The sequence below is a fragment of the Vanacampus margaritifer genome, chromosome 11, assembly GCF_051991255.1.
Source record: "Vanacampus margaritifer isolate UIUO_Vmar chromosome 11, RoL_Vmar_1.0, whole genome shotgun sequence".
In the NCBI taxonomy this organism is placed as follows: domain Eukaryota; kingdom Metazoa; phylum Chordata; class Actinopteri; order Syngnathiformes; family Syngnathidae; genus Vanacampus; species Vanacampus margaritifer.
In genome coordinates, this window is record NC_135442.1 from 4,686,449 (window position 1) to 4,704,468 (window position 18,020).

Genomic DNA, 18,020 nt, shown 5'->3' on the forward strand with positions numbered 1-18,020 from the left:
AGAGTTGCTTCCCCCCCCCCAGAAAATAAAACGTGTATTTATTAGTATAATAATTCATAATATGTATGGGAAGCTACTCTTGCCTTTCCTAAATTGTTCTTCTCAGCGCAAACAGAAGGAAACCACTGAGGTGTTTTTTCCCCCCCTTATCCAGAGAAGCTTTGAGGCTTAGTGCTTTTCTTCTTTGAGCCTCTGCGTTCTCTTCATTATCCTCCATCTTTATTTGTCTGGCTGATGACTAAATGATGATGGCATTGAAGACGCTTTCATCTGTCACGGGCTGTGACCCCCTCTCGGCTCTACAACCGGCCCCCTGACCCCATGAGTGAGCAAGCGAGTGCCGCACAATGGCCGCCCGCCATTCAAGTAGCCGAGTGTCGGCTCGGTCTCCGTGGAAACACGGCGCGTGGACGTCCGATAAAAGCTCGAGGGCACTATAGGACTGAGACATACGGAAGCCCTACGTGTTTTTTTTCCAATAATGAATAAATACTTAAAACAAACAAAACAAAACCCGGCATCATCGTTTTAAAGCGAAGTCTGTGACGTCATCGTATGGCGTTTGCTAATCAATGTCTTCATCTAGTGGCCAAAATAAGAACTACAGTAATTTCGTGGAAATTTTAGTTACTGTAGTTGGAAATGTTTTCAAACATACATGCAAAATAAAATAACTACAATAATGTCTAAAGTTGCTTAGTTTTTGTAGTATCTCCTTCCACATTTTTAAAATAATTTATTTATTTATTAATATATTTATTGTCTATTTCCTCACTGGCCTGAATGTATGATATATATATATATATATATATATATATATATATATATAGATATATATATATATATATATATATATATATATATATATATATATATATATATATATATATATATATATATATATATATATATATATAGATAGATATATATATAATTAATTCAGACAGTGTATTTCCCTCATAACGCGGAAGCTACGTGATGCTCGTGAGTGCGCGTGCGCAGCCTTGCCATGGCAAACATGGCGACCTCCACCGGTGGATTGTCGGCGATGGACAGCGGAGAAATGATGCGCTACGTGGAGTACAGCCCGAAAGCGAGCGCCAGGAGCGACGCGGAGATCGATAGGCGGCTGGTGAGCGTCTTTTGGACCAGTTAATGAACGTTTCGTTGATTGTTTCGGGGTCGAAAAAGACGTTTGTTTGTCACCTCGCTCACCGCTGCTAGCTAGGTTTTGTGTTAGCCGTTTACAAAAGCTAAACACATTACGTCACACTGTACATTAGGCAGTACGTTTTAAGGTTTTAATCAGAATAATTTTATTAGCCAAGTATGCAGACGCACACCAGGAGTTTAAAGTGTACAATATTGAATTTAATGTAAAATTAATACAAAAAATTATACTTGTAATAAAGTAGAAAATAAAAATAATGTGTGCGTTGTCCACAGGGCGGTACGTTGATTGCAGTCGGCCTTGGGGTGGCTGCTGCAGGATTTGCAGGTAAACACTTCAATACTTGAATCTCTTAAGAATGTCTACAATTTTTATTTCTAATTACATGTATTTGAAAACCAGGAACACTGCACTCTCATGACCCAAAATTCTCAATTAATTATTAATAGAGTAGTAAACCCTTCTTGCTGTTTGTATCTGTGTTTATCATTCAAGGTCGCTACGCCTTCCAGCTGTGGAAGCCTCTTGGCCAGATGTTCACAGAAACGGTCCGGAAGATGCCGACATCGGTGAGTTCACCTTAGACTCGCCGCTCATTTAATTTACACACACCTGGCTACACTCATCGGCCCACATCCTCCTCAGGCATTCTCGTCGTACTACAAAGGAGGCTTTGATCAGAAGATGTCCAAACGGGAAGCCAGCCTCGTCCTCGGCATCAGGTAAACCACCACAAATGGATTTTAATGGCGATTCACTTAACTTACTTTTATTGTGTGTGATTGCAGTCCGGTCACTACAAAGGCCAAAGTTCGCGAGGCACACAGGAGGATCATGGTCCTCAACCATCCCGATAAAGGTGAGCCTTGCTTCGTCCCAAGTCCTTGTTCGATGCACATCTCAAACCTTAATTTGATGTTTTCTACCGCAGGCGGTTCACCGTACCTCGCCGCCAAAATCAACGAGGCCAAAGACTTCCTGGACAAGGACATGCGGCAGTAACCACCGTTGTTTTCCAACACCTCTTGCACAGTCCAGACTTCCTCCATAACATGCTTTGATCATATCCATGTACAAATATTTAATAACTGTCCTGGTATGTTTTGGGTCAAATTGACCTATTAAAAATCTTAAATTAGTTGACTAATACTTATGAAAGTGCATAAACTTGAAACATGAACATGTTTCTGTTTCTCTGGTTTTACGATACAGACATTGGTGTATAACACGTTACACCCGCGGGCTGGTTACAAACTGTAAATATAACATTTACATGTAGGCTGGATGTGGCATGTAAATTGACTCCAGGACGAGTAGCCTACTCTCTTGATAGAGGAGGGAGAAAGTGTGGTGAGATATGCCAGACAGACAATTCTTATTTTGGACACTTGAGGGGGGTATAGCCCCTGTGGAATCCATTTCATAATGAACGGATGACTTTCATCGGGGGAGGGGCAGAGATGCCTGTGTGATACAGACCAGAAAAGGGGGGAGAAAGGAGAACGAATATTGTCGCAGTCTTTTAAGGCTATTATTATAATGATGATGGTGAGTGTTGTAAAAGTCTAAATACACTGCAGTTTTCATCCAAAATGTAACTTCACTTTTAATACTAACCTTCCCTTGGACAAACTTGCATTGCTGATCTTCTCGGTCATCTTTGTTGTTTGTAATCGTTATCTGGAAATCTGAGCTGTTAGTGATTCACATGCTTGAATCATCTGCGATGAGATGGCGCGTTGTAAAAATTCCCCGCAGGTCTCGCTATCGGTCTGGGGCTCAGGAGGAAGAATGTTGGATTCAAACTCATGTGTTTACTCAGGCCTCTAAATGGTCCCTGAGTCACTGCTGCACCACTTCGGTTATTAGGCTAAAAATCCATGTGAGACACAATAAACAAAAGCAAAGCGGCCATTGGCATGTTCCGATTCTCACGACATGACTCATTTAAAGGCCCCATGAGGAGCTTATACGGTGTTCCAGGTTGCCTAAAGTAATATGGGAATTGAATGTGCTACACGGTGGAAGCTCTATAAACAAACAGGATGTCGACAGTAAGGGGAGGCATGGGAAGAGTGCGAGTAGGAATGCTTGTGGTAAGATTTGTTGTTAATTCTTTAATGCTACAGACCAAACGGGATGTCATACTAGTTCATTCACAATAAGTCTTTACTCCCTTTGCCAGTGAGTGTGTCACTTTTTTTTTTTTTTTTTTTTTTAACTATAGCTATTTTTTTTCCTGATACAATTTGTTCATGAATTTGCAATTGTTAACAAGCTCAAACTTAGAGAGTACTTCATAAAAAATGTGCATGTTAGCCATGTGTAATGTATTTTGTTGGTCTGAAATCGCAACTGCTGATTGGTGGACATAAGATGGTGCCTTGTAAACATAAACATTAGCATGTTAGCGTATGTGATATTAATTACTGGAATACTTTAATCTCCAGGAAAAACTGGAAAACTGTTTCATTCTTCTTACAATTTACGGTCTCAAACTAGAAGTGCGTCGCCATCTACTTGTCAACTGAGGAATTACACCCAATATAAATCAAGTCATCTTTATTTATTTATTTAAGTAAGAGTTAGACCAAAATAGAGTTATTAACTAATCAACGAAATGGGTTTAGGAAATGGGTTTACTGTATTGACATTCGGAAACGACAGCTTCAAATGTCTGAAATTTTATGGATGAACATAAAATTGTGCCTTGTAAACATTAGCATGTTAGCAATTTTAGTCATTTCCATTATTGTATCTTGTTAGTCTAGTAGTTGCTAGTATCTGATTCCCCCCCCCCCCCGGAGAAACACAAATGTTTCCATGTTTGTGTTTCGAGCCTGTGAGTTGATCCAATCATGGGTTTATGCCACCATTAGTCGCGTGGGGTCTGTTGCAACCATTGTGTGAGTAATGCGTTCAAATGGCAGCTCGTTCTTGCGGTGCCCCGAAATAGGACCACCTAATTGAATAAATGTGACAATGGGATTTATCCTCAACCATATTTACACACACGAATCCCCCCCCCCCCCCGTTTGTTAAATATTATTGTCAGATGTTCCATTTCTATCATGATGGTCAGTGTCACCGTGTATATTGACTTAACCACGTTAGATTATTATTATTTTTTTTTTTTACCCCTTCCGCTTCTTCTTTGTGTCCAGTAAAAATCAACACAGTAAAAATCAACACAGCCCGTAAAGTGAGGCGCCGGTGACATCACAAGTGATGGGAAAAAGCCAAAGAAAAAAACACAAAACACACTTATAGAGTTGTGTTAATGCTTTAAATCAGGGATGGGCAAACTTCTGAGCTCAAGAGCCAAATTCTGTTCAGAAAATGGATGGATGGATGGATGGATGGAAAATTGATTGGTGAGACAGGTCATTTGTAGATTAAGTCAAAAAAAAAAAAAGAGAAAAAGGATACAGTTAAATATGAATGTAAAATAGTTTGTTTCAAATAATAATAATTATTGTTACTGTATTTATCAATCCATCAAAAAACTATTATTGAATATAATATATTCTAATGCATAAGATTTTTTTTATTTTACTCATATTTTCATATTTTTATTTACAATAAATCAGCAAATTATTTAATGCCAAAATGAATTTATTTGTTGCCGCACTGCTTCTAGGACGGGTATGTAGATGTTGCATTTGTTTCGTCCAATCAGATTTCAGCCTCTACGTGTTGCTACGTCAGTCTAATCTTCCCATGACCTTCGGAATCAAAACTGCAGTTTGAACTGACTCGAAATGTTTATTGTTGATAAACACATTTCAAGCTTGTCTGGAGGTAGCAACAGCTAGCAGTTTTGTTATGGTTTTTTTTTTGTGCTCCACTGGTGGTGCATTGAAGCATGAATTATTTAAGGGGAGAAAAAAGCAGCCTATCAATGGCTGAGTTGTTCAATAGCCTCCCGGCAGCACATGCTGCACTTTTTATACAATCAATCCAGGTAATTGATCTAGTTAGTAACTGCAGACAATAATACTAAAGAGCTATTTGCTTTGCTGCTCACGCCACCTGAATAATGTCTGCTTCTTTTGTTCAATACATATTGTCACATAGCTTCTTTTCTTTTCTTTTGAGGGACACGGAAGTGATTGCGTAACGATCATCCATCAGCTGCCTTTATGCTTGAGGTTTGGCTGCTGGAGATGCTGGTTGTGGCCGTTTGCCGCAAATGAACCTCAATGCGATATGGACAGGAAGCAGCCACAGGAGTAAATCTGCATTCATACTTGTTTATAAAGAAAAGACAACCTTCAAGACTTTCTTAAAAACAGCGGAACTTATTCAATTGAAATCATACTATTAAAACGAGAAAATTAATTCGACATGCCATAGAGATGAGTATTGTTAACAACACTGCTAAATTTGAATGGTAAAAAAAAATGGAGAAAAAGCGCCACAATATATGTCCCGCCCCTTTTATCATCGCGTCGCTTTGATCGCGGTTATCATCTGACAGAGAACACAAAACAACGAGCGACTGTCCCAGCGACCTCACAGACATGACGCTCAGCTGACTAACTCAGCATAACTATGCAAGTTGACAACTCAAGTGTGTCTACACACCATCATGTGAGAAAATCGGAGTTATCTGATCATTTTAGCCACACTCGTAGTTTGGGAAGTTATCAGTTGCATTTGTTGGGCGAAAGCAGTTAGTGGTTTACTACATCTCAACTGTTACTTATTACTTTTCACCCTTCTTGGACAAAACGACTCTTTATACTGCTTCAGTCATTGTCAAATTCTACAATTTAACATGGCTAGCCCAGAGTCTGTAGTTTTGATATATATATATTTTTTAAGATCTCACATTTTTAGTTACAGAAAATATTTTTTTAGAATCTGCAGAATCAAAAAATAGTATTTATTCAAAATAATTATTTATAGATACTAATATGTCATTTACACTCACTGGAGAGTTGAGACATACAATACATTTTATCTGTAATTTACTTTATGTTGGTCATGTTCATGTTGTTTAAATGAATGGGAATTTTTTTTTTGGTTCTTCTGTTTTTTCTGGAGCTGTTCTTAATTTAGACCCTTTTTAAAGTGAGATCCAGTAGCATAAGTCAAGGAGGTAAGAACATTTAAATTTGTTGTTACTTACAGAAGGCACAATTTGCTCAGTATATATATATATATATATATATATATATATATATATATATATATATATAATTATTATTATTTAATATTCAAATTAGCTTAATTAAACAATAAATATTTTTAAATTAGATTATGCTGGGGAATATGTTATTAGCAATTATTTACCTTTTCATTGTTAAAAGCTAGTCATGGTCTGATCTTATTATTCATTTTTAATTAATCGGTCATTGTACATTGAATCTTGCTAAGTTGGAAAATATGCATTCATGCATACCTTCCAGACTTTAGGGACACCCTATGATACTATGCAAACATAATTAAAAAGCCTTTTGCCTTTGGTTAGCATCTTCTTTACTGGCAGATAATGAAGACTTGACATCAATTTGTACGCTTTTTGACCTCCTTTCTTCCATTTTGGAGACACACAAAACAACCTCCTGCCTTTGTTCCTCTCCCAAATAAAGAGGGGAAGCACGCACACCCCCTTGACTTCCATCTTCATCCCACACAAAGCGATCGATTTTAAACTTGAACCTTCTCGGCTTCCGTACTCTCCTCCTCCTCGCAGCTTCGCCCCGCCTTTGCCCCGCCCTTCGCATAATTTGCCGGCTCCCAAATGAATGGCACAACACACATACATACACACACGATACGTACACACACGATACGTACACACGCATACACAAACACAAAACAACAGTAGTAGCATAACGTTCTCCTGCGGGACAAAAAAACACTGGAAGTTATCCGAACCGAGCCGGACATGTCTCGTTTGTGACCCAGAAGCTTATCAGCCAGCGGGAGGATAGGAGGAAATTTGAAATGGAGTAAGGTTTTCCTCACCTCATCGACTGTGGTCCCCTCAAGTCAGACTACAAAGGGACGTCAGGTCGGACCTCGTCAACATGGATACATTCTTCTTGGAGGTAAAGTCGCTTATTTCTCTACCTTATTTAAGTTTGTCTTTCAGGTTTAAAAGTCATTTTTGACTCTTCGTTGTATTAGTTTCGTCCACGTGCGCTGACAGTTAAACAACAACAAAAATCCTCATTCATGTTCCCATCTAACCATACGTGGGTCATTTAGGCACCAACATTTTTGAAAAACTCACTTTTTGTTTTTTTATTTTCATATTTTCAAGAAAAACAGGTATTTATTTCGTCCAGTTTAATCATCAGCAGCATATAGGGGTTTGCCATGAACCTCACAATTCTGAGGTCGAGGGTCCGAATCCAGGCTTTCCATTGTTGGAGTTTGCTTGTTCTCCATGTGCTTGTGTGGCTTTTCTTCATATCCCGCTTCTGGCTTTACAGTTTCACGTTCATAGATGAAGAATCTAAATTGCAGCTGTGAGTGGTTGATGATGAATATGTTGCCCTGCGACCGACTGGTGACCAGTTTAGGGCGTACCCAAAAGTCAGGTGGGATCGTCTCCAGCACAACAATGAGGCTAATGTGGAAAAGTGGTGTGAAAAATAGCTTAAAAAAAAAAAGGAGATTTGTGTTTGGTAGATTATTTCTTTGTTGTAACAATGCTGCTTGGCACTATATCGTAAAAAAAAGCTTGTTTTATTTCACTTGCCACATTCGTGGGATGAGCAACAGAGCTGAGTACGTAGGTTGCGTCTATGAATCTGCCAAATCTCTGCCTAAGGCAATTTTTTTTTTTTTGCTGTTGCTACTGACTCTTGTCTTGCGCTTTTAGCAGCACCGGTGAGCATCGGCCCTGCTACAGAGGTCGGTAGGTGGTCTTGAGTATCTTAGTTGCTCAAGAACAAACTCAGCCATATGATAAAGAAAACGTTTCATATTCATATTAAATATTAATTTATGACCAAGAAAAAGTTTGATATGAATATGTCCATAAGTTGTCAGAGGAATTAGCTTGACGATGTCATTTCTGCTGAGTCTTTTTAGCTCACTATTTTTCTCATCCTCAAGATGGCTGAAAGGGTTCTAGTAAAAAAAATTTTTATAAGGTTGATGCCGATTCATCGACCGAATAATTAAATAAAGAAAAACAGAACTATTTCTTTTGGTCACGTAAAACTTCCAACTTATTACAGTCAGAACATTTGACTGTTTTACAGTTTTGTCCTTCAGTCGAACTTTACGACAGAAAGAAATCGGCTGATAAAAAATCGGGGAAGGGGTTGTTTGAATGTCATAATATCATTATGTTGTAATTAAGGGTGTGCCAAAAAATCGATTCTCATAAAAATCACGATTCTCATTTAGTATGATTCGGAATCGATTTTAAATGTCCCAAAATCGATTTTATTTCAATTATTTTATACCGTCTTGCCCTTGTTTGTGTGTGCCTTTATTGGGAGCACTGTTCATGTTGTACACAATTTGGCCACTTAGGGGCAGTGTGGTTCCGCTCGTTCTGATACACTGTTAAGTTGTAGCCACATTAGAGAGTAGAAGGAAAAAGTCACAATCAAGTTATTCCAATAAAAGTTTTTTTTTTTTTTTTTGCAGTGTAGGATGTTAAGATGCTTCTCTGTATACATTCCTGAAGCGTTTTGTATGAACGGTCGTTCTTTTGAGTGATAAAAGTGCCACGAGTAGCGCGCTAATTAGCATTAGTGAGTCAGACTGGAGTCGATCACGACAATTCTTTGCATATCTTTAAATTGAAGCAGAAATCATTGACAATCAAATATTGTTTTAATCCAAAATCGTTCCGAATCGACAATCGATTCTGAATCGAATCGCAGGCTCAAAAATCGGAATCGAATCGTGAGACAGTCAAAGATTCCCAGCCCTAGTTGTAATATAAAAAAGAAAAAAATCAACTGCTTTTAAAAATAGAGCTAATATCGTTCAATTACATTGGCCGCCCGATTTGTCGGTTGGGACCTAGTTTTAATGATAACAAAATCAAAATATTTTTTTTATTACTATCGCTACAATTTCATTTTGTCTCAGGACAACAATTTTTATTTTTTTTTTAATCATCCAATTCTGTCTTCTACTTGATATGCATCCCATGGCAACAACATCCCACAATAATCCCCTTCAATTGTGCGCCGATAATCCCATTACAAACAAGCGGAGCCGCACGACAATGTCAATGCACTTCTTCATGTGTGTCACTTTTGGGTTTTCCTCTTTATTTAGAAGTCCCAAGCAGTTTGTGAGTGTAGGCTGAATGTGTCATCTGCACAGACACGCCGAACTGCCGTATAGACTCGGTGGGTCACAATGATCTGACTCAGCAGTGACGGGAATGGGATGCGACTCTTAGTATTTCTTTTATTTGGAATTGCCCTTTTTTTAATGTACTTTCATCAGGAGTTAACAGGAAAAAGTGCTTTTATAGTATTTTTTGTTTGTCTGTCATATTTACATGACATTTATAAATACTATGTCTTCCGAGTGGATTACAGTGAGTCAACCTGGGATAAATCTGAGGTCTGATTCATGGCTGTGATTCAAGATCGCCTGACAAAGCAAGAGTGCGTCGATCGATTGATAAGTTGGCTTCTGGTTTGATTTCAACTTTAACCCCTAGGTGTTATTGTGACCATTTTTGGGCTTTTTGTTGGTTCTGACCAAGCCATTTCAAAATAAAATACTGCCCACGGGTTAAACCATTCTGTCCATCCGCACTGCCTGCAGTCCACACCCGCTCCGCCCTCCCGTGTCATGTCAGTGCTTTTTAACCTCTGACCGATGATATACTGGGCGCTGATTTGCGTCTTTCGCCCCATCCACGGAGGAAGCAGAGACTTTATGGCCTTTGTGAAGCATCCTGTGGAGCCGCGACGTTCAATTCTAAACTTGGCAATTCCAGGCCTTCAAAGTGGCAGCTGCCTCACACTGTGAAGTCAAACCAAGTCCTTTCCACACCCGTTAACGCCCTCCTCGGAGACCCTCGCATTACAGTCCAGATTCCTTCCCCTGACCAGACGGAATCCCGGAGTCTCTACCCCCCCCCCCCACCCCCGACCCTTGAAATTCCCAGCCGTGCCGGCATGTCATCCCGTGCCGCGTAGAAGTGCCGCGGCTTTAGCGCTTTAGGTTACCGCGCGCATTCTTCCCACCCCTCGAACCTGCAGCCCAGTCCGCTTTTTTTTTTAAATCTCGAACCATGTAGATTAAACATGCTTCGGGAAGGATTGTGTTGTGAAAATGGGTAACTTAACGCGCTTGTCATTTCCTCCAGCTGTTGAAGCCATCCGAGATCGCCGCGTCTCCACCTCGGGTAGATTTAGCGAGGAAGGAAGTGAGGCGAGGATGTGAGGAAGGAAGGAAAGAAGAAAAAAATTGCATTTAAAAAGTAAATAAATGCTGCTGTGTCTTAGGTTGTAATCAAGACTTGCAAAATGGTCTCACTTGAAACATTTGAAATACTGTAATGTTATTTAGGTATAAACTATACAGCTAAACACAGGGAAGAAGTAATAAGGAAACTTTTCCCACGGTTTTAGTAGTTGTAGCACAATTTTATCACTTTTCATTGACCTTTTACAAATAAATAAATGAAGCAATTGAAAATCAAGCAATGAATCAAACAATCGATGTTGCCTTTTTAGCCTGCCTCGCTCATGTTTGCATTTCCGGCATCTGTGACCCGACCCGCCCGTTTTTTTTTTTTTTTTTATCAGCGAAGCCGGTCAGTGGCAGCGAAAACCTCCCGCTGACACCCGGCTGTCGGTGTTAGCTTTAGCCGTCTGTATCATCGCCCGACTCGTCTATAATTAAAGTTGCTGCGTTTGTAACAATAGAGGAGAGAAGATCATTGATCCCGTTTATTAGTTTGCGATGATGGATGGGCTGTGAACGTAAACGAGTCATGCTTTAGTATTTTAACAAGTATCGCCATCATGGCCGATGTTTAAATACAGACAGTTGGCTTTTTTTGTGTGCGGCAAAAATGAGGCGGAGCTTATCGTAAAAAAACGCTTCACTTGATTGTAATAACATTCGGGGGGGAAAATGGACTCAAATAAGTATTCAATTGAAATGCTATTACACTGAAAAGTCAAATATCAAAATACATTTATAAAACCAAACAGTTATACACTTTGACAATCACCTTTAGTAGTATGTTAGAAAACTGCATTTAACTCTTTGACTGCCAAGCGTTTTCAGAAAAGGGATGCTGTGGGTGCCAGCTGATTTAAGCATTTTGACTGATCTTTCAAGGTCCACAGAAAATTTTGTGTTTGGACTATGGAAACACACATACTACCAAATGAAAGATTGAACTCTCATCGTTCATCATCAGCTGGCCAAGCTTTCCTCCACCCGTTTCCCCCCCAAAAAAACATAGTTAACGTCTTTTAACGTTTTTGGCAGCCCTCATTTGCATTTTACTGAACGTTATTAAACGTTTTTGGCAGTCAAAGAGTTAAAAAGGAAAACAATGTAAAAAAAAAAATAAATTCAAATACAATGTGTCAATACTTGTTTGGGTGTTAATAGATATTATGACATTTTTAATTCTTCATTTCATATATTAACCATTGTTACAAATTATTAACATTTTAATTCTTTATATTAACCTTGTCGAAATGTTTTGTGTCCTGCGCAGAGCAGATGGTGTTGATTTCGGTATAATCTGACCTTAAGCTGGGACATACTATTTAGTCTAAAAAAATTCCTTCTCAGCGCTTTGTGCGAAAACACATTTGGTCCTTGAGAACAGAATCTGTTTCGAACACGCACCCCTGACTCTGTTTTCGCCATCGCTCATGGAAAAGTACCCAGAGAGTATGTTTTGTCTACAAATGAAAGAGAGGAGGTCTTTTAACTATAAGAAGCCATTGTACACGCGGAAGAGGCACATTTCGACGCTCTGAATCCCACCTGTTTAAGTGATGAATTAGAGGCTGTATGAGTGTCCAGAGATCTCTGTTAGATAAAATCATTTTTGCAAAGGTGTTTTTTCTTACATTAAATCTGTCTTCAAATTTTGGAACACGCAAAGAGGACAAATAATTTTATTCCTCTTTCAGTGTCATTATGTAATTTTCTACCAAACCAAAACTTAATGTCAGTGTTCTGTCTCCAGACATTGGGGACAAAGAGAGGCCCATCCCAAATAGGCTTAAAGCACAATCAATATCCATTCATTGATTTGTTTTCAGTGACTTATCCTGTTTTGTCAAGTCAAGTGTGAGCTGATTTAAGGCAAAGGGGAGAGCTACGAAAGAAAAAAAAAAAAAGCAAGGAAACTAAATTTAAAAATGTTCCTACAGAGTGTATTTGAAGAGGATCACATCATGACCAAAAGCCCTAATTATCCAGTGGGAAACATTTGAGGTTGTAATTTGCCACAGTGATGTCACAACTTCAAATCCCCTCACTGCTTTGCTAGCTCTCTGATTCGTCATTCCTCCTCCGATGCCCTTATAAAGGGTTTGAGTTAGTCGTGCTGCAGCCGTGTCTTTTAACACCCATCTTTCCTCTCCGAGTGTGTCTCACAGGTCGATGGTGTCATTCTCTGAATGATAAGTCACTTCAATGTCGTTGTGCAACATTCACCTCGTTTTCCATCCACAAGATACCCGTGGCACGTGTCTCAGCTGAATCTATTTTATTAAGGGGGGGGGGGTGATATATTTGCGATGATAGTCAGTAGGGGTGTGCCATAAGAATCGTGATTCTTATTTAGTACGATTCAGAATCGATTTTAAATGTCCCAAAATCGGTTTTATTTCAATTATTTTATACTGTCTTGCCTTTGTCTGTGTGTGCCTTTATTGGGAGCGCTGTTCATGTTGTACCCGATTTGGCCACTTAAGAGCAGTGTGGTTCCACGCGGTCTAATACACTGTTAAGTTGTAGCCACATTAGAGAGTAGAAGGAAAAAGTCCCGATCAAGTTATACAAAAAAAATGTTGTTTTTTTTTGCAGTGTGGAGACGATCTTTTGAGTGATAAAAGTGCCGCGAGTAATTAATTAGCATTAGCGAGTCAGACTGGAGTAGATCGTTAAAATCCCTTGCACATCTATAGATTGAAGCAAAAATCATTGTCAATCAAATTATAACCCCCCCCCGTTATTAATCGAAATCGATTCTGAATCGAATCGCAGGCCCAAAAATCGGAATCGAATCGTGAGACATTCAAAGATTCCCACACCCCTAATATTCAGGTATTCTATCGATTTCCCCCTATGTTTATATATGGCTTTAATAAGCAGTGTGAAAGGGGATATATAGTCCTTGTTTTCTAGAACCAGAGGTTGATTCCCAAAACTAGACCAGTCCTTTTTGCGCTTGGCTACCAACAAAGGATGGATTTTTTTGCTAGATTTGCATGCTGTGTGTTTATCCGGGATGCTTAGCCAGAGAAAATTAAAGTCGTTGTTTACCAGGGCCTGGCCTGGCACACTAAACGACTCTTGGCCTTGACCTCGTCCGCCCTCGCCCGACCGACTCTATGAGCTAGTAATAAGAGTCTAGCTTAAATCCCTTCTCGCGCTGCAGCTTAATAATAGCTAGCCTGTGATTACTGCTCTCTGCCCAGATGCCGACTTTCCCTTCGGTGAGACTATTATGGAATATGTTGCGTCTCATCAGTCTTGTCTGTGCTTTTCATTTTCCAGCGATTGTAACTTAAACAGATTATAGCGACAACCGGGGGCTGAAGTCCAGGGTACAACACGGCTCTGCACTAACTTTTCCCTGCTAGCTCTCTTTCAGACACAGGGTTTGGGTTTGAGGTCTTTGCACGCCCCTGAACCCCAGAAGTAATTAATTTGCTTCCAGTGAAGTTATGAGCGGAGGTGAAAAGTAATGTAACCGGACCCAAAGGCTCCACTGAGCCGCCATTCGCACCAACCACAATTGGCAAGCCTCAGATCTGTGTCCCACAGTCCGACTCCCCTGTCTTGAACTCAAACGCATTCCAGGGATATCTCTGGTCTTCCTGCTGTGTGACCCCCACTACTACCCGCAAGTGAGCTCAGACGGGATTGAAGGCGACAGACAGGAGGAGGGACGGACAGGATGAGGGACGACAGGAGGAGGGACGGACAGGATGAGGGACGACAGTCACCGCTGCGGAGATTGCCGTTGAATCAAACATGGGGTGTTCGTTGCACTTTTCCATCTGCTGTCATCAGCACTTTTTCACGCCTTTGTCTTCAATGATCCGTTTCTTAAAAGGTTACAAAAGTGCCACCTGACACCGATGCTATTTGTTAGCCCCTCAATAGTGGGCTTTCCATCTAATTGTTTCGATTTTTTTTAAGCGAATTTACTGAAAATGTGCAAAAGGGACACGCGACTTATACCTGTTTCCATCTGTTCCTATTTTGCAAATATTGAGAGGGGTCTCCGCCGCTGTAGGTGGCGCTATACACCACAGAGATGTGATCCACCAATCATTTAAAAGAAGAAGAAAAAGTCCAGGAAGCGACTGCGCCGTGCGATGACGTCGTACGAGTCTGCTTTTGGAATTCGTTGTAATTTGTTTCTTTGCTGTTTTCCATCTAGAATTGCATTAATATTTGCTTCTTTAATTAATTCCAAAAATATTTATTTTTCGCCGCCCCCCCCCCAAACATACCTTAGTTTATCGCCTGCCATTGCTTTGTGACGTGTATCCAGTCTTGTCAGCGGTTATTCGCAAAACCGGTTTCCATAGCCAAAATTCGCATTTTCCTTTTTTTCGATACATTTTCTCGAAGCGTAAAAACTTTCTTGCGAATTTTGGGCCCTTTTTTTTTTTTTAAATTTCTAGCGTTTCAATTCAGTTTTATTTTCGCATTACTAAAAATGGGTGGATGGAAACCCCATTAATGACATTTTGCTTGGTTTGTTAGCATATCATTCAACCAAATGGACTTGCAAAGCAAATCGTCAGCATGTTGTTGAAACAAAAGCTGTCATATAAGCTAATAACTACAGCCAGAATATTTGGCTATTTTACAACAGAGAGTGAAGTGGGCAAAAATCTTTTTTTTTTATGTCATTATCTTGATTTTATGTTGTAATGTATTAATGTGGATTAAAAAAAATTTTTTTTTTTAATTTAGTTGATTTCAAGTGAACTAATATTGACCCCAAAACATAGCGTCCCTACAATAAGCCATCCCTTCATTGACTTCAAATTTCATATTTTTCAACAGACTTTAAATGACATAGTAGGGTAGGGGAGGGACCCCCGAACCCCTTGGACACACTCGTGCGGATGATCTCATGTGCACGGTGGTGGGGTGGGGTGGGGGAGGGGGGTGGGGGGCTACTGACAAATCAGCAGGTACTTGCCAGATTGTTCTTATTAGTTTTTTCACAAATATTTTGATTCAAATCACTTTGAAGCAGAACAAACTGGGGTCTACGTCCGAACGTTATGTAGACTATCATTCTGCCTTAAGGCCTCGGCAGGGGGTTGCAGACAGCTTGATGATGAACAACAACCAACCCCCACCCCTGAACCACCCCCCCCCCCCCCGCCCCCCACTCACTAAACTGAGGGAAGCCCTGTTCCCTAGAGGCTCCTCCTCCTCCTCCATTAGCTAATTTCTGATCAGCTGCCTCCTCCATCATCTTTAATTCACGTCTTCCTGCGCAGATGCTGGAGGTTGCTTTTAATCATCTTGATTTGTGCCCTTGACCAAGCCTGCCCTCTGCCCGCCCTTAAGCCGCGCCAGGAACAAAGACAGCCTGATTTATTCGGTGTCATTTTTGTCGTTGGCTAACTGAATTTGCTGATAAAGCCATTATTACCCCCATTGAAATGCATTAAAATGCCATGAATCTGCTGCAGCCCTACTAAAAAAAAGCACAATAATTTTGTTATGTGTATTAAAGAAAATGATTAATAATTAAAATAAAATCTAAATATTATAATATATATAAAAATATTTATATATATATATATATTTATATAAAATATTTATATATATATATTATATTTACTTAATTAAGTAAAAATAATTAATTAATAAAATTATAATTAATTAAATGCAAAGAAAGTGTCGTTTGCATAAAAACAGAAAACAACACGTAAAGAAATAAACTGTTTTTATAAAGTGTAACTAATGTATGTACTGTAGTATTTGTGTGTTGGCAGTGTGTAGGAATGGGTACTTTTCACATTTTAAACATGTGGTACAGATTCCGGAAGTACTTGTATATCAATACAGATATCAGTATTTAACGGTACCAGTTTTCGCTACTTTTGTGCATGAGTTTGCGGAAATGAATGTTGATTTATTTAAAAATAAAATCTCAACATTTACATTTATTTTTGCCTCACAAGTTTAAAACGATGAACAAAAGAGGAAGAAGTAAAATTAAACAACAGTATACCATATTACGTCTAATAATAACAATTTTTTTTCTTTTCTTTTTTTCTTGGAGTAATAATAATAAATAATTCTAACAGTGGCTTGAAGAGTTTTTGAGAGCTTAAGTGTTGCGGATCCCATTTCAGGTGGAGTCCAGCGACTATTCTCATTGTATTGTGATTGTGATGAGTGACGCCAGAGTATAATCTGTTACTTCCGGAATGTGTTGATCCATTTGCGGGGAAAGCAAAGCTCTCAACCCCATCTGGAAGATTTTGGGCCTGGAAGACCTGGAAGGACCTTTTGCCCAGATTCCCATCCCAGTCAAACTCGGCCTCCATGTTTAATCTCACCTCTGTGTGTGTTACACTCACTCAGCATTCCGGAGATTTGAGTGAAATCCTTGAATTTGGCTTGAGTTCCTACTTGCAGAACAAGCGACAAAACATTGCATTGTTGTAAAAGTTTTAAAAATGAAGTCTACAGGCGATCCTTGCTAAAAAATGATTTGTTATTATGAAAGATCGAAAACGTGACTTGTTGTCAAGGCATTTCAGGGAAAGCAAATTACAAATACGCTTTTGTTTCAGGCTGACTGCCAGGGTTTTTGTTAGTCACATGTCAGAATGCTGTAAAGAAAGGAATCTTACTTATCCAAGTATCTTGCGGGAACCGTCCCATTGGCTTTTTAATGGACACTCATGCAATAACCAATTTTCATGTCTGAATGATGTCAAGTAAGGCAACGTATCCTGTTGTCTTGTGGATGAAGCCCATTGAGAATTGTCCCACTGGCTTTTTAATGGACACTCACGCGAGAAACAATTTTCTTTTTGACCCTTTTAGAGGCCGGCCTAATGTCCTAGACTGCACATCTGTCCGCTTGTCTTCTTTCAAGTGGTCACTTTAACCCTGGAGAACCCAAGAACCCTTTTCTTCTTTGAAAAATTATGAATTATACATTAAATGACTGCTATAAGTTCACTGAACACCAAAATATATGTTTTTTCAATTTTAACCCTTGTTTTTTGAACTAGCCCAGAGTTGCTAATTTATCAAAAAATATATATAAAACATACTCCTAGGCATTCTGCAACATGATATGAAATAGATGAACAAAAAAAACCCACAATTTTACCATCTGATGGTTTGCTGAGAAGATGGTTTTGTTTGGATTGATTTCCAGCTCCACAAAACAGCATATTGCCAACCATCTTGTCACCACCACTCTGGCTCATGTAAGTGCAATATTCATCCACTAGATGGCGCCATGAAGGGGTCAGAAGTGGCACTCTGGACTTTTGAAGTTAAATTTGTAAAAAAAAAAAAAAAAAGGTCTTTGTTATTTGAGTAGCAGAATTTATAGGGGCCAAATTTGACCCCGTGGGTTCTCCAGGTTTCTGCATCTCTATTGTTATGTTAATACCGCCATGTCTCATTATTTGAGGCGACGGGGCGGGGG

At 39.4% G+C, this 18,020-nt stretch overlaps 2 protein-coding genes across 3 annotated transcripts in view; both read left to right on the forward strand.

The window, feature by feature from the left end:
• Nucleotides 1-970: 970 nt before the first annotated feature.
• On the forward strand, nt 971-3,095 carry dnajc15 (DnaJ (Hsp40) homolog, subfamily C, member 15). Its single transcript, XM_077579977.1, has 6 exons — nt 971-1,132; nt 1,447-1,498; nt 1,667-1,740; nt 1,817-1,893; nt 1,960-2,030; nt 2,103-3,095. Exons 1-6 carry the CDS (start codon nt 1,010-1,012, stop codon nt 2,171-2,173), a joined length of 468 nt encoding a protein of 155 aa, XP_077436103.1. The 5' UTR covers nt 971-1,009; the 3' UTR covers nt 2,174-3,095.
• A 3,842-nt stretch (nt 3,096-6,937) lies between these two features.
• Nucleotides 6,938-18,020, forward strand: part of myo10l3 (myosin X, like 3) — a 71,210-nt gene continuing 60,127 nt past the window's right edge. For both annotated transcript variants that reach the window (XM_077579913.1, XM_077579914.1), the window contains exon 1: nt 6,938-7,230. In XM_077579913.1, the coding sequence (XP_077436039.1) occupies nt 7,210-7,230 (21 nt within the window). In that variant the 5' untranslated portion in view covers nt 6,938-7,209. The remainder of the gene's footprint in view (nt 7,231-18,020) is intronic.

Bases quoted from the DNA above. Each gene is read 5' to 3' on its own strand.
- dnajc15 (XM_077579977.1), top strand. From the start codon at position 1,010: ATGGCAAACATGGCGACCTCCACCGGTGGATTGTCGGCGATGGACAGC. The intron at 1,499-1,666 runs GTAAACACTTCA...TTATCATTCAAG, and splicing joins GGCTGCTGCAGGATTTGCAG to GTCGCTACGCCTTCCAGCTG. The intron at 2,031-2,102 runs GTGAGCCTTGCT...TTTCTACCGCAG, and splicing joins CCTCAACCATCCCGATAAAG to GCGGTTCACCGTACCTCGCC.